Consider the following 15,665-nt stretch of genomic DNA (forward strand, 5'->3'; position numbering starts at 1 on the left):
TCCTGGAATCCCGGGATCAAGTCCCGCATCGGGCTCCCTGCTCAGCGAGGAGCCTGCTTCTCCCTCTGACCCTCCCCCCTCTCATGTGCTCTATGTCTCTCTCATTCTCTCTGTCTCAAATAAATAAATAAAATCTTTAAAAAAAAAAAAAAGAATTACTGCCTTAGGGGGGTGCCTGGGTGGCTCAGTCGTTAAGCGTCTACCTTCGGCTGGGGTCATGGTCCCAAGGTCCTGGGATGGAGCCCCGCATCGGGCTCCCTGCTCGGCAGGGGGCCTGCTTCTCCCTCCCCCTCTCCCCCTACTTATGTTCTCTCTCTCTGTTAAATAAATAAATAAAATCTTAAAAAAAAAAAAAGAATTACTGTCTACTGCCTTAGGGGTTTCTGGCTGGCTAAGTCAATAGATCATGTGACGCTTGATCTCTGGATCATGAGTTGAGACCCACATTGGACGTTGTTTACAAAAAAAAAAAAAAAAAGGAATTATTGTCTTAGAGCAGCAGTTCTCAGATATGGTCTGGGAACTCCTGAAAGGGTTCCCAAGACCCTTTCAAGGGGTGCCCAAGGCCAAAACTATTTTCATGATGTCAAGTATCCAATACAGGTTTCCAAAGGCTACTTGACTAGGGATATTCCAAAAGGCTGGCTGCATAAGCAGATATGAGAATCCAGCTGTAGTCTATTCATCCAGACACTAGCAAGGTTTGCAAAAATGTTGCTCTTTCCACTTTCAAAACGCTGTCATTCTTTTCACTATTTTTTTAAATACAGTTATTTTTCATAAAAAAAAGTTACCCTCATTAACATGTAACAGATTAATTTTTAGTGAATTAATAAGTAATTTTAGGTGTTTCTGAATTTTCATTTCAAAGGCAGTAAATATTGATAGATATAACCCACATGAGCAAAAACTCTTTAGATTCCTCAATAAGGAATGTAAGAGTGTAAGGAGGTCCTGAAGCCAAAATGTTTGAGAACTACCGAATTGCAGCAAGCAGTTCGTAGGTGAGCGTGTTCGTGGCATGCATGTTTTTGCTTTAACCAACCTACACCCTCTATCTTCTTTCCTACCTTTGTTTGCCCATTGCCTCATTTTTCTGAGTCTTTGTTGTGTAAATGACTGGTCTGTCATCATTGGAGGGCAAATGCTTGCAAATGAGTGTCTGAGGAGACTTAGAAACTCCAGGAATTGCGACTCTTGATCTTGGGGTTGTGAGTTCAAGCCCCACGTTGGGCGTAGAGCTTACTTTAAACAAACAAACAAACTGAAACTCCAGGATTGTGTTAACGAGTCTGAAGCTGTTGCCACCAAGCTTACCTTCATTGTCTCCGTGGACTAGCTAAGGTTAGCAAGCTTATCAACTAACTCCAGTCGATGCTTGGGGCCCTGTGTTTGCATTTACTCCCTTCCTAATCACAGCTCATTTCCCCCTGCTCTTGCTCCCCTGGGATTGTTAACCTCCCAATAAAGCACAAACCTGTGGGCTTTGCCCAGGCCTCTATTTTCTAGGGAAACTGGACTAACAGAGTTGTATATCATTACTAGCCTATATTATTGGTAAGAAAATAGATACACAGGTATCCCTTGCTTTTCAAAAGTTCGCATTGTGCCACTTTGCTTTTAGGAAAGTCCTACATCAGTACGTGTTTTCGCTAACCAAAAGAAATCCAAAGAGGATTTTCACTTTTTCGAAAAAAGGTGAAAAGTGAAAATAGCGCTCAGTGTTCGTTTTGCAGGCAGCGCGCACCCTGAGATCTCCTCTCTGGGGAACTACACTCAACGTCTCAGCAGCAAGCTGTCCTACCGTTGAACTATGCGAGCATCTGTGCTTGATCTCAATTTATACTGTGCATTTGTTACCAAGATATGTCCTAAGGTATCGGAAAAGCCCGAGAGGGGCGTCTGGCTGGCTCAGTCAGTGGAGCGTGCAACTCTTGTTCTCGGGGTTGTGGGTTCAAGCCCCACTTTGGGTGCAGAGATTACTTAAAAATGAAATCTTTGAAAAAAGAAAGAGAGAAGAGCCTAAGAGAGGTGATTTTTTGAATCTGGGAACCCTAAAAATGTTTTCCATATAATTGATAATAATGGCTTCTTTGCTTTATGTCATTTCCCCTTCCAAAACTTTTCACAGAAATGCTCTACTTATGGGTAGCAGGGGAAACCTGTGTGTGGCTATACTGTGATTCTCCATTTCCAGTCTCCTCCACCCCTTCTCCATCCTGATCTGTTCCCCCAGAGCGACCTTTATGGGCCACACCAGGGGCTCCCTATCACTCTGGCTTCTGGGAAGTTTCCGACACGAAACTGGCAGGTGATCAGAGGGTAGGAGGGAAGTGAGATGGAGACTTTTATTTCCCAGCTCCCTCCCTGCTGAGCCACAGGTTGATAAAAGGTTGCCTTCCTCCATTGAAGGAGCTCTGATCGGATCAGCCCTCTCCTCCAGGGGCAGCATTCCGTTTCTGTTTCCCTGTCAGGGCAGGGCAGGGCAGGGCTCTCCGTCATTGCTAGCCCCAGGGTGCTTCACCATCCCTTGTGGGTTTCCCTTAACCCTGCCTATACCTCTGTAAATAGTTCCTTCATTACACGCCCCCCGATTCCTCTTTGAGGCACCATATGTTTCTTCGTGGCCTTCTACTGATACACACTGAAGGGCTGAGCGACTTTCCCAAGGTCACACAAAGAGTGACCACACCTGAGAATACTCTAACACAGAAAAGGGTGGTGTCCTGGGCGCCTGGTTGGCTCAGTTGGTTAAGCGACTGCCTTCGGCTCAGGTCATGATCCTGGAGTCCCGGGATGGAGTCCCGCATCGGGCTCCCTGCTCGGCAGGGAGTCTGCTTCTCCCTCTGACCCTCCTCCCTCTCATGCTCTCTGTCTCTCATTCTCTCTGTCTCAAATAAATAAATAAAATCTTAAAAAAAAAAAAAAGAGGGGTGGTGTCCTTTTTGGCTTTGCCAGCCTGCCCAGCCCCCTCCCAGAATCCTTGGCCCTGTCCAACCGGACGGAATCTGCGATCCTTTTGTTGGGATGGGATTGAATTCCCTAGAGCTCCCTTCCCAGACCTGGCCAGCAACTCCAGTAACCAGAGCTGTGTGAGAAGAAAAGGCCAAGCCACTGGGGTAAGCCACACCCCGATCAGAGGTGAGGTCTCAGGTGAGTCACGCCACTGAGGGGCCACCTCCTCTGTCCCAAGGGCCTGGGCTCACCTACATCCTTGCCTCACCAAGGACCCAGTACATCCGCCTCCCAGCACCTGGCTGTCCTCTCCTTGCACCTTTGCCCACAGGGTTCTCCACTCCTCCGCGCCCCCGTCCAACAGTGTCCTGGAGCTAGGACATCTGCCTCCCACCCCCACCTTGGGACTCCAGAGATGTGAGATGCTCACAGGGCTCTGGGTGGGGCCTTTAGGCTCCCTACTTCCCCCTTCCAGCCCCAGATCCTCTCAGATTGCCAGAGATGGGCTCCGGCCAGGGAGGGTGGGGCTGCTCCTGGGACCATCAGGTGTCACAGGCTGCCTAGGCAGTGACAGAGCTGTGGCTGGGAGCAGACCTTCACTCATCTCCGTGCCTCCAGCTGACTCAAATGGGCCATGTCCCAGCACCTGCTCCTTCCGCTTGTGATCCTCGGTAACTTCAGGGGTCAGAAGATGGCTGCAAGGGGCCTGGGTCCTAGTATCTGGGGAGCCGGAAAGCAGGACTCCTGGGTTCTGTGTGGGTAGTGGGGTGTCAGAGGAGGAAGGGCAGGAGAACGTCAGAAAAAGGAGGGAGTGAGGTGTCAGAAGGGAGAGAATAGTGTATGAGAGGGGAAAGGGGCCCAGGTGTCCTGGGGAGATGGAGTAGCTGTAAAGCTTGGGGGGGGGGCGGGAAGGGGGAGTCGGGGAGGGCATATCAAAGTGTAGTCTCCAGCCTCTTCCTGCTTCCCTCTCTCCAGCCATCAGCCCCATCCCAGGAGCTTTCCAGGACTCAGGTAAGGCAGCTGGACTCGGGGAAGGCCACGTGGGAGGCAGAAAAGACAGGAGGGGTAGCATGGGTGTTGGCAGGGGGCCGAAAGAGCAGGGAACTGGGGAAGGGAAAGGTAGGGGGTAGAGGATGGAGAACAGGAAGATGGGGGCTGGGCAGTGTCAGGGGCTGGAAGTCACCAGTACCTTCCTCTCTTTACCCTCCAACTCCCAGCTCTCAGTCCCACGCAGGAAGAACCTGAAGATCTAGGTAAGGCAGAGCGGGGGTTCCTCATCTTACAGAAAGTTAAGTGTGGCTAGGCGAGGAGGGAGGTGAAAGTCACGGGAAAATTAGCAGTGCCTAGGTCCTCTTTGTTCTTTGTTCAGAGGGGCAAACGGAAGTCGGGTGGGAAACTGGGGCTTTGTCTTGAGTTGCCCGGGCCTCTGGCGTCAGGGACCAGGCAGGCTATGACCTCCATGGTACCCCATCGCAGACTGCGGTCGCCCTGAGCCCTCTGCCCGAATCGTGGGAGGCTCAGACGCGCAGCCAGGCAGCTGGCCGTGGCAGGTGAGCCTGCAGCAGAGTGGGGGCCACATCTGCGGGGGCTCCCTCGTCGCCCCTTCCTGGGTGCTCTCGGCTGCTCACTGTTTCGTGACGTGAGTATCCGCCCACGTCCGACCCCTCTCCAAAAGCCAAGCCTGCCCCGCCGCTTAACCCGGTGTATTCAACCGCTAACTTGGAACCGAGCTGCGCCCGTCTCCCCGCCCCGCTGCGGGGGTATCCTGGTTCCGAATGTGGTTGACGCCGCCTGCAGACTCGCCCCACCGCTCCACCAAATACCCGAATCTGAATTCCGTCTGTCCAACGTCCCCTATCAACCACCTCTAAATCGGATCCACTCCTCCCCCTTTTGGGAACCTAGCTCAACCTGGATCGCCCCAGCCCCAAATCCGAATCCGTCTCCGCCCCTCCTGGGTTCCCGCTGATCCCACCTTCTCCCGGGCCTCTGAGCCCCCCACCCCCACGACAGTCTGCCCCCATCTTAGGGTCCACCTAACCCCCTCCCGCCTGGGCGTCGGCGCAGGAACGGGACCCTGGAGCCTGCGACCGAGTGGTCGGTACTGCTGGGCGTGCACTCCCAGGACGGGCCCCTGGACGGCGCGCACGTCCGCTCAGTGGCCGCCATTCTGGTGCCGGACAACTACAGCAGCGTGGAACTGGGCGCCGACCTGGCCCTGCTGCGCCTGGGCTCGCCCGCCCAGCTGGGCCCCGCGGTGCGGCCGGTCTGCCTGCCGCGCGCCTCGCACCGCTTCGCCCACGGCGCGGCCTGCTGGGCCACCGGCTGGGGGGACATCCAGGAAGCGGGTGAGTGAGGGGCGGGGCGGGGCGGGGGGCTCCCGGGAGGTGGGTTACCGGAGAGGTGGAGCGGTCCTCAGGGGGAGGCCTAAAAGCCGGGCCCGGGCTAGGCGGGCCCTTGGGGCGGGTGCTCGGGAGGTGGGCCCCACGGGGCGGGGCCTTGGGCGGGGGCCTGGAGGGCCGATTTCTGCCAGGCGGTGGCTAAGTGCTCTGCCCATCTCCGTCTCTCCTCCTCCCCAAGGGCTCGCACACTAAGACTACTGACTCATCCACCCCGATTCCCTCCTCACCTTCCCTTCCAGTTTTTTTCTTTCCTGGATTTAGGATCCGACTAGGGTTCCCATCCTAGCTCTGCTATTTCAGACAGAGCACTTCCCCCAATCCATTTCGTCCTCTGAAAATTGAGGTTGTTGGGTGGATTAAATGAGAAAATCCATGTAAAGTCTGTAGCACGGTGCCTAAAAGAGCAGTCGCGAGTGCGCTTTAGGTATTTTTGCCCTAGGTAGTCGTGCACTAAAGCCCGGCACCTGGAATATTGTAAGCATTCAGCAAATGTCAGCTTCTGCCCTCCTTTCCCCTGTTCCTCTTCCTCCCATCCTCCCCTCCCCTCACTCATCTTCTACTTACCCACCTCCTGTCTTCTCCCAACTCACCCTCATTCATTCAGTTCATCTTTCATTCATTCAACAGATATTTCTCTTTTTTTTTAATGTTATGTTAATCATCATACAGTACATCGGTAGTTTTTGATGTAGTGTTCCATGACTCATTGTTTGCGCATAACACCCAGTGCTCCATGCAGAATGTGCCCTCTTTAATACCCATCACCGGGCTAACCCATCCCCCCACCCTCAACAGATATTTCTTGAGCACCTTCTTGTGCCAGGCACTGACTTAGAGTTATGCCAGTGAACATAACAAGCAAAACTCCCTGCCTTCTCAGAACTTAAGTTCTAATAGGTAGACAAGCTATAAATTCAGTCGATAAACAAACACTATGTTAGAAGGTGTGGGGGGAAGTAGACCACTTTCCCATTCCCCATCATCCCCATTATCCAGCGCTACCTTTCCATGTTAGCGAGGCCCCCACATTTATTCTGCATGTGCCATGATCAGACCTGTGTAGTGCCCAGGGCTTTGGCAAGGGTGCTTGAGGAGGAGATGCCACGGCCTATGCTTGGAGGGGCCTCATCAGGGCAGGAGATGACAAGAAAGGGTCATTCTGAGCACCTAGAAAGTCTGTGTGGATGGGCCCAGACCATCCTGACAAAGGGCACCCAGAACAGGAGATTTCTGGGGAGGTTTTGTAAAGAGGACATAAGTTAGCATTACAGAAAGGTGGGGGGAGATGGAGGCCACTCTGGGGACCCAGATGAGACATATTAGATGGAGAAGGGCCAGGTTGCCAGGCTGGAGTAGAAGGAGCCTAGGTAACAGAGGCCGCAAAAGCTGCTAGGGCTGGACCATGAAAGCCTTAAGGTCAAACCAAGGGCCAGAGTACCCCACCAGGTCCCAGGGTCCCTAGGACAATCCCCAACCCCCCCGGATGACCCTCAAGTAGAGCCTCACCGTCACCTGACCTCTCAGGATCCTGGGAAGGGAAGGAGCTCTATCCACAACTCTCCCCCACCCGTTCCTGGACTCTGAGACTTGGTTTCCATCAAAGGCAGGGTCACCTCAGGAAAGGGCTGAGGCCTCAGATGTAGACAGTGGGATCCATTGATTGTTCTTGGTAAGATCAGAGCTGAGCTTTGAAAACAATCCTCTGTCATGAGGTCCCTGGGTGGCTCAGTCAGTTAAGCATCCAACTCTTGATCTCAGCTCAGGTCTTGATCTCAGGGTCGTGGGTTTAAGCCCCGCGTTGGGCTCCACAATGGCCGTGGAACCTATTCAAATTAAAAAAATAATAATAATAATTAAAAAAAAGAAAAAAAAGAACATGCCTCTGTCAGCAACAAGTGAAGGGTGGGTTGGGGGATGGACCAGTGAGGAGCCTGGGCCAATCATCCAGGCCCCAAATTGTGCCTCCTGAACTAGGGCAGTTGCGGTGAAAATCCAAGAGGTCACACATGAGAGGTTTTCAGGACTTGGGAACTGACTGGGGAGGGGAAGCTGAGACAGAGGTCAAAGCTGACACCCAGACTCCATGCTTGGCAACTTGGTATGGGACCACGCTAGTCTATATGGCATCTTTGTTGAAAAGGGTGCCCTCTCAAGACTACACAACCCCTATGGGGGCATAGAGCTGAGTGACTTTAGCCCCCACATGCATTATTTGTCGTCTGGATACCTTTCTCCACTGCACAACCATCCGTGGAAGCTCTCACTAGGTGCTTATGGGGCCATTCCTGAGCGGAGGATGTGGGAAGAACAGAGAGGAGCAGGAGGTGATAATGACTGGTTTGGGATGTAGCAGGCTCGGGTGCCATGGGACATCTAAGCAGAGATGTTCAGGAGGTGCCTGGAGGGCACAACGCTGAGCTGGGGACCAGGGGACTTCATACTTGCCTCAGAACATTTGCTCTCCCATTCTGCCCGCAGAGCACCTGCCTCTCCCATGGGTGCTACAAGAAGTGGAGCTAAGGCTGCTGGGAGAGGACGCCTGTCAGTGTCTCTATACCCGGCCTGGCCCCTTCAACCTCACTTTCCAGCTCTTGCCAGGGATGCTCTGTGCCGGCTACCCGGGGGGCCGCAGGGACACCTGCCAGGTGAGGGGAGGCCGCTGCATCTGCCCCTCAGGGCCAGGCAGAGCCCTGTAACCCATAGGAAACAAGAGGAATAGACCAAGCTCATCTCTCTCGTATCTGCAAAAAGAGGGCAAGATTGCCGATGGATAGGACTGATGAGAAGATTATAAATGGACAGAACTCGGGGCTCAACAAGAGGGCTTATGTTACTTATGGCAGTCCAATGCAGAGGTTACATGTCGGACTCTAGAGTGAGTCAGCCTGGTTAGAAGTCCAGCACCACCGGGGCGCCTGGGTGGCTCAGGTCATGATCCTGGAGTCCTGGGATCGAGTCCCGCATCGGGCTCCCTGCTCAGCAGGGAGTCTGCTTCTCCCCCTGACCCTCCCCACTCTCCTGCCCTCTCTATCTCATTCTCTCTCTCAAATAAATAAATAAAATCTTAAAAAAAAAAAAAAAGAAGTCCAGCACCACCGCTTATGAGCTGTGGAACCTTGGCTGAATTATTTAACCTCCACATGTCCAGACTTTCTCATCTGGAAGACAGAGATGATAGAATTACTTACCTCATAGGGTGGTTATGATGAGTACATGAATTTGTAATACTTAGGACAGTGCCTGATCTTTAATAGGAGCTTAAATAAGTATTAGCTATTATTATTATTATCCCACATCCCAGTCTACAGCACAGCATCTGTTCCTTAGTAGCTATTCAGCAAATAGTTATTTTTTTTATTTTTTTTTAAAGATTTTATTTATTTGACAGAGAGAGACACAGCGAGAGAGGGAACACAAGCAGGGGGAGTGGGAGAGGGAGAAGCAGGCCTCCCGCGGAGCAGGGAGCCCGATGCGAGGCTCGATCCCAGGACCCCGGGATCATGACCTGAGCCGAAGGCAGACGTTTAACGACTGAGCCACCCAGGCGCCCCAGTTATTTTTTTTAAAAATTGAATTAATTCAGGGTGCCTGGCTGGCTCAGTCCATAGAGCGTGGGACTCTTTGATCTCAGGGTTGTGAGTTCGAGCCCCACATTGGGTGTAGAGATTATTTTTTTAAATATATATATAAAGATTTTATTTATTTATTTGACAGAGAGAAACACAGCAAGAGAGGGAACACAAGCAGGGGGGAGTGGGAGAGGGAGAAGCAGGCTTCCTGCGGAGCAGGGAGCCAGATGCGGGGCTCCATCCCAGGACCCTGGGATCATGACCTGAACCGAAGGCAGACGCTTAAGGGCTGAGCCACCCAGGCGCCCCTAGAGATTACTTTAAAATAAAATTTTAAAAAGTAGAAGGATTAATCCTTTACAGAGGTTTCCAGATACGTTGCTGAAAGCCAACACACAGCATATTTTAAACATTTTCCCCAGAAACTTCCCTCCAATGGCACACATTTCTTTTTAAGATTTATTTATTTATTTATTTGAGAGAGAGAGTACAAGCAGGGGGAGGGAGAGGGAGAAACAGACTCTACACTTGATCCCACCATCCTGAGATGATGACCTGAGCCAAAGTCAAGAGTCAGTTGCTTTGGGGCATTGAGCATCCAACTCTTGGTTTGGGCTCAGGTCATGATCTCCTGCTTGGGAGATCACCCTGCATCTGGGCTCCCTGCTCAGCCAGAAGTCCGCTTCCCCTTTCCCTCTCCCTCTGCCCCTCCCTGCGCTCTCTCTCTCTCTCTAAAACAAATAAATAGGGGAGCCTGGGTGGCTCAGTCCATTAAACATCTGCCTTTGGCTCAGGTCATGATCTCCGGGTCCTGGGATCGAGTCCCGCATTGCACCCTGCTCAGCAGGGAGTCTGCTTCTCCCTTCCCTCTGCTCCACCCTCCATCCCACTCATGCTCTCTTTCTCTCTCTCTCTCTCTCAAATAAATAAATAAAATCTTAAAATAAATAAATAAATAAATAGGAGCACCTGGGTGGCTCAGTAATTAAGCATCTGCCTTCGGCTCAGGTCCTAATCCTGGGGTCCTGGGATTGAGCCCCACATCGGGCTCCCTGCTCGGCGGGAAGCCTGCTTCTCCCTCTCCCACTCCCCCTGCTTGTGTTCCTGCTCTTGCTATCTCTCTCTCTCTGTCAAATAAATAAATAAATAAATCCTTTAATAAATAAAGCTTTTTAAAAAAAATTCTGTAAAAAAAAAGAGTCAGTTGCTTAACTGACTGAGCCACCCAGGCGCCCCCATTGGCACACATTTTTGAGGGCGCTCAAGCATGCATGGTGGTGATGGGGATTCAAGCTAGATAGTCTTCAGGGTCCCTCCCAGCCCTTGACCCTCAAGAGGTTCCCTTCTTGAACAGGGTTGCAAACAGTTCAAATTCCTCTAAACCAAGCCCTGTCCATTAGAACTTCTTACAATGATGAAAATATTCTATATCTGCGCTGTCCAGTATGGTGGTCACTAGCCACATTGACTAGTGAATATTTGAAATATTTTCAGTATGACTGAAAAATTGAATTTTAAATTTTATTTAGCTTAAATTTAAATTTAAATAGCCACATGTGGATACATCTACCATATTGCACAGCGCAGTTCTCAATGATTCTGAGCCCTCCTTGGGACTTCCTCAGGTCACAGAGATGCCTGACCGAGACTACAGAAGATGTCTTAGGAACAATGTTGTTTTAGTGTTTGTTCATTGTAGTTCTTCCTGCTTACTCGATTTCAAACTATCCCTTCTTGCTGCATTTTTTAAAAAGATCTTATTTATTTTAGAGATAGATAGTGAGAGAGAGTGTGCAAGCGGGGTGAGGAGCAGAGGGAGAAGGACAAGCAGACTCCCTGCTGAGCACAGAGCCTGATCCCATGACCCCAAGATCAGGACCATGAAAGATCATGATCAAACAATGAGCCACCCAGGCGCCCCCTTGCTGCTTTTCTAACAGCTTATTTCTAACAACAGCCTCTTGCTCCTGAATGTTGGCATCTCTGATTTACTTTAACAACTGGGTGCACTTAGAAACCCAAAACAGGGTTTATTTGAGCCATTTATTGAACAAGAATCATTTGGCTCTGAATGAGACCTGCAGGTCTCTGTAGCACGGCCTTTAATGCTCATCAGCCTTTCTGCCTTACAAGGCTTTCTTCTGTTTAGAGTTGTAGGGAATGCAGAGGACAAGGCTCAGACAGGGCAGATTTCTAGAAGGTGGCTCTACGTTGGGCAACAAGAAGAGGTGTAGAACCTTTGTGAGGTGACCCAGTATAAGGTGGTGGGTCCCCAGGCTGATCCCTGACCCTGAATTATCTATCACCAGGGAGACTCTGGGGGGCCCCTGGTCTGTGAGGAAGGTGGCCGATGGTTCCAGGCGGGAATCACCAGCTTTGGCTTTGGCTGTGGACGAAGGAACCGCCCTGGAGTCTTCACTGCAGTGGCTCCCTATGAGGCATGGATACGGGAACAGGTGATAGGCTCAGAGCCTGGGCCTGCCTTTCCCACCCAGTCCTGGGAGCCCCAGTCAGATCCCTGGGAGCCCAGGGATGAGAACTGCACCATTGCCCTGCCAGGTGAGGGAGCAGGACCCTTAGATGGTGGCTGGACATGGGAGATTTGAGTTGGGGTGGAAACTGCTGGGGGTCTGGGAGGCCCCCTGACCCAGGCCTCTCACCCCTCAGAGTGCGGCAAGGCCCCGAGGCCGGGGGCCTGGCCCTGGGAGGCCCAGGTGATGGTGCCAGGATCCAGACCCTGCCATGGGGCGCTGGTGTCTGAAAGCTGGGTCTTGGCACCTGCCAGTTGCTTTCTGGAGTGAGTGAAAACCCAGTCTCAGACATGTTCTTGCCCCTCCCCCCCCCATCGGCCTGAGACATTATCTACCTGTCCCCTGCCCTTCCCCTGTATAGGGTAGGAGGAGGGGTGGAGGGGTGGGGGCGTGGAGCGGCTCCTGGGCAGGAAATCGTGTTCTGGGTGAGGTAGGCGCATCCCCTGTGTAGGGTAGGAGTGGGGGTGGAGGGGCACATCGGTCTGGAGTGCGGGGTCTCACTGGCAGGTGTAGGATCCAGCTTGCAAAGCGGGGTCCTTGTCTACTGGCGGCGAGTAGGGGGCAGTATAAGTTCGATCGAGGATGCTGCGGGCTGAGTGCACAGTTCTCTGGAAGTCCAAAGTCCAAGCCAGACGTGCGTGGTTTCGGGCAGAGTGTGCAGGATCCAGCCCACGTCCCCAGTTTCCCCCATCCCGCAGCCCCATCAACTCAGACGGCCCGCCCCGCGACCGGGACAACTGGCGCGTGCTGCTGCCCTCGCGTCCGCGCGCAGAGCTGGTGGCGCGCCTCGTGCCGCACGAGAATGCCTCGTGGGACGACGCCTCGGACCTGGCGCTGCTGCAGCTGCGAGCGCCGGTGAACCTGAGCACGGCCCCGCGGCCAGTGTGCCTACCTCACCCAGAACACTATTTCCTGCCCAGGAGCCGCTGCCGCCTGGCTCTCTGGGGTCGCGGGGGTGAGCAGGGGGCCCGCGCGGGGCTGGACGGAGTCGGGCGGGACTCCGCCGCAGCGCCGGCTCCCTCCCTTCTCCCTTCTCCCTTCCAGAACCTGCGCCTGGCCCCAACACACAGCTTGAGGCCGAGCTGTTGAGCGGCTGGTGGTGTCACTGCCTGTACGGCCGCCAGGGGGCGTCGGTGCCGCCGCCGGGAGACCCGCCGCACGCGCTCTGCCCCGCCTACCAGGAGGAGGAGGAGGCGGGCCGCTGCTGGGTGAGCAACGGGGGCGGGGCCTGCGGGACCGAAATGGGGGGGCGGTGGGGGGCAGGGTCTGCGAGGGCCTGGGAAGGAGGCCGAGCGCTCTGGGGCCAGGACGGAGATTAAGGCGGGTCCTGAAGGCGCTGGGGGCGGAGTCTGGCCCTGGAGGACTTCGGGGAGGCGCCTGAGTTGGGTCTGGCCTTCTCGCTACCCCTAGGTGTTTTGTTTTGGTTTTTTTTTTTAAGATTTTATTTATTCGTTTGACAGAGAAAGAGCGAGAGAGGGAACACAAGCAGGGGGAGAGACAGAGGGAGAAGCAGGCTCCCCGATGAGCAGGGAGCGCGATGCGGGGCTCCATCCCAGGACCTTGGGACCATGACCCGAGCCGAAGGCAGACACTTAACGACTGAGCCACCCAGGCGCCCCATCGCTACCCCTAGGTTTAAAGAGAATCCTAAAGTGAGGGCTGACTTATACAGATTAGTACTGGAGCCTGGCTTGGAGGCGGTGGGACTTGTTATGTCTGAGTACGGAGAGAGAGTGGGGTACAGGAAAGCCCCAGGACCTCTGAGAGCCTCTTACCCACGCGCGCACACTCTTGCTACAGAACTACTCTCATCGGAGTCTTCTGTGCCAGGAGGAGGGGACCTGGTTCCTGGCTGGAATCAGCGATCTCTCCAGTGGCTGCCTACGTCCCAGAGTCTTCCACCCCCTGCAGACCCATGGCCCGTGGATCAGCCGTGTGACTCGGGGAGCCTACCTCGAAGACCAGCTGACCTGGGACTGGGGCCCTGAGGGGGAGGAGACCGAGACACACACTTGTCCCCCCCACACGGAACATGGTGGTGAGGGCTTGGGGCTTAAAGTCTCCTTAGGGCTTTGGGACTTAGAGGCTCCTACATGGGCTAAGATCCATGGTAGGGTCTTCAGGGGTCAGCTGTGGAGCCCCCACTTAAGCGGTCACCTCCTCTCCCTAGCCTGTGGCCTGAGACCAGAGCCCGCTGTGATGGGGGTCCTGTGGCCCTGGCTGGCAGAGGTGCACGTAGCTGGAGATCGAGTCTGCACTGGGATCCTCGTGTCCCCAGGCTGGGTTCTGGCAGCCACTCACTGTGTCCTCAGGTGGGTCTCACCCATCTCTTGGACAAGAAGGAAAAATTGAGAGATGGGCAAAAGGACCTTCAAATAGTGGGATATTCTCCCTTTAGGGCTCTTACGGTACAGGGAACGGCGACAAGCGTTTTGAGATAGAAGAGAGATTTGGAAGGAGGAATTATGAGTGGAGTGACCTTGCCCCTGATGAATGGAGTTCATTCTGCCCTGTGCCCTGCACTGGAAAAGGGCTTACAGCGACTGGGGAAGGAGAAGGTGACACTGGGCTTTGTTCCAACAGGCCAGGCTCTACAACAGTGCCTTATGTTGAAGTGTACCTGGGCCGGGCAGGGGCCAGCCCCCTCCCACAGGGCCACCAGGTATCCCGGTCGGTCATCAGCATCCGCCTGCCCCGGCACCTGGGACTTCGGCCCCCCTTTGCCCTCCTGGAGCTGAGCTCCCGGGTGGAACCCTCCCCATCAGCCTTGCCCATCTGCCTTCACCCAGGGGGTATCCCCCTGGGGGCCAGCTGTTGGGTGCTGGGCTGGAAGGACCCCCGGGACCGAGGTGAGAGCCCAGGGTCCTGGGGGGTGAGACGTGACTGAAGGCCAGAATCCCTGCGACAACCCGTCTCTCCTCTCTAGTCCCTGTGGCCGCAGCTGTCTCCATCTTGATGCCACGACTCTGTCACTGTCTCTATCAGGGCATTCTGCCCCCTGGGACTCTCTGTGTTCTGTATTCGGAGGGTCAGGAGGACAGATGTGAGGTAAAGGGAGGGGAGCGGCAGTGCTGGGCAGCTGGACCCTAGAGAGAGAACAGGGTTGGAATTCTTGAGTGCTGGGCCCCAAGCGGGAAGAAGCAGTGCTTCCTGGCCGGACCTGAGAGAGACCAGGGGCCAGGGCAGGGAATCAGGAGGAAGGGTGAGAGACCCTTTGGGGCTTGGCTCTGATATGCAGGTGACCTCGGCACCTCCGCTCCTGTGCCTGACCAGGCGAGGCTCCTGGGTCCTCGTGGGCATGGCTGTTCGAGGGAGCCGGGAGCTATTTGCTGCCATTGGCCCCGAAGAGGCCTGGATCTCCCAGACAGTGGGGGAGGCCCATTTCCTGCCTCCCAGTGGCTACCCCCACTGGCCCCCTGAAGGCAGCGACCTGTGCCCCCCCGACATGGCCAGCGCCCCAGGCTCCCCCCAGGCTGCTCTATTCCTGCTGCTACTAACCCCCCTGATCCAGGGCTGAGGGGGCCTGGGTCTCGGGGGGGCGGGGGGGGGCGGGGGGGGCCTGTCCTTCTCCTACCCCCCCACCCCCTCCGGCCCTCCACTTCCCGCCCAGCGTGGCTGGAATGTGGCCCAACCGGCTCTGTTCCCCCGCCGGAGTCTTCGGAGCCGCCGGAGCGCCCCGCCCACCTGGGCTGCAGGCCCTTCGGGTAATCGGGCCTCAGCGCCCGGCTGTTGAGGGCTCGGGAGCCCTTGGGGGCAGCGGACAATAAAGGTGTAAACACAGGCACGTGGCCTTGTGGCGTTGCTGGGGGCAGACTGAGGGACTGGGGGAAGCCCGGGAATAGGGCCCATCCCTCCCGGGCCTCTGTGAGTCAGGCCTTGGGCTCCCAGGAAATGTGTCCCCGATAACGTGGCAGCTATCCCTCATTCCCGCCCCAGGGCGGGGGATGTGGGGTGGCAGCTGGGCGTGTGTCACCTCCCCAGCGGAATCGGCCTCTCTAGCACCTGCTAGACACCTCAGCCCTAGCTCAGACCTACTGCCCTTCCCCCCCTCCCCACCCGCAGAGCAAGGATTGCCGGTGAGGGTGGGGAAGGGTCTCAGTCTGGGAGTCCAGGGCCTAGCATATCCCCTGCCCACAGACAGCTGCCCCCTCATGTGCACACCCTGATGAATGGCCCAGGGTGTGCACCCCCACTGTCCATGCCCTTCG

General features: G+C 54.8%; 1 protein-coding gene across 3 annotated transcripts; it reads left to right on the plus strand.

Annotated features, from left to right (window-relative positions):
- The first annotated feature begins 3,589 nt into the window (after positions 1-3,589).
- On the plus strand, positions 3,590-15,061 carry PRSS36 (serine protease 36). Of its 3 annotated transcripts, none has more exons than XM_006729893.2 (15): positions 3,590-3,626; positions 3,931-3,966; positions 4,173-4,208; positions 4,432-4,594; positions 5,023-5,303; positions 7,836-8,002; positions 11,236-11,485; positions 11,594-11,723; positions 12,156-12,412; positions 12,502-12,665; positions 13,258-13,495; positions 13,628-13,769; positions 14,041-14,306; positions 14,384-14,505; positions 14,696-15,061. In XM_006729893.2, exons 1-15 carry the CDS (start codon positions 3,590-3,592, stop codon positions 14,972-14,974), a joined length of 2,568 nt encoding a protein of 855 aa, XP_006729956.2. In that variant the 3' UTR covers positions 14,975-15,061. The 3 variants fall into 3 exon arrangements, with proteins under 3 accessions (XP_006729956.2, XP_081675787.1, XP_081675788.1); XM_081819661.1 differs by having other exon boundaries at positions 12,502-12,650; XM_081819662.1 differs by lacking the exon at positions 14,384-14,505 and having other exon boundaries at positions 14,041-14,119.
- Positions 15,062-15,665: the final 604 nt, after the last annotated feature.

The sequence above is a fragment of the Leptonychotes weddellii genome, chromosome 5, assembly GCF_054177405.1.
Source record: "Leptonychotes weddellii isolate Sample4059 chromosome 5, ASM5417740v2, whole genome shotgun sequence".
Classification (NCBI taxonomy): Eukaryota; Metazoa; Chordata; class Mammalia; order Carnivora; family Phocidae; genus Leptonychotes; species Leptonychotes weddellii.

Coding starts and splice junctions, on each gene's coding strand:
- PRSS36 (XM_006729893.2), top strand. CDS start 3,590: ATGTCCCAGCACCTGCTCCTTCCGCTTGTGATCCTCG. Junction 13,770..14,040: donor GCCACTCACTGTGTCCTCAG/GTGGGTCTCACC, acceptor TTGTTCCAACAG/GCCAGGCTCTACAACAGTGC. Junction 14,307..14,383: donor GAAGGACCCCCGGGACCGAG/GTGAGAGCCCAG, acceptor TCTCCTCTCTAG/TCCCTGTGGCCGCAGCTGTC.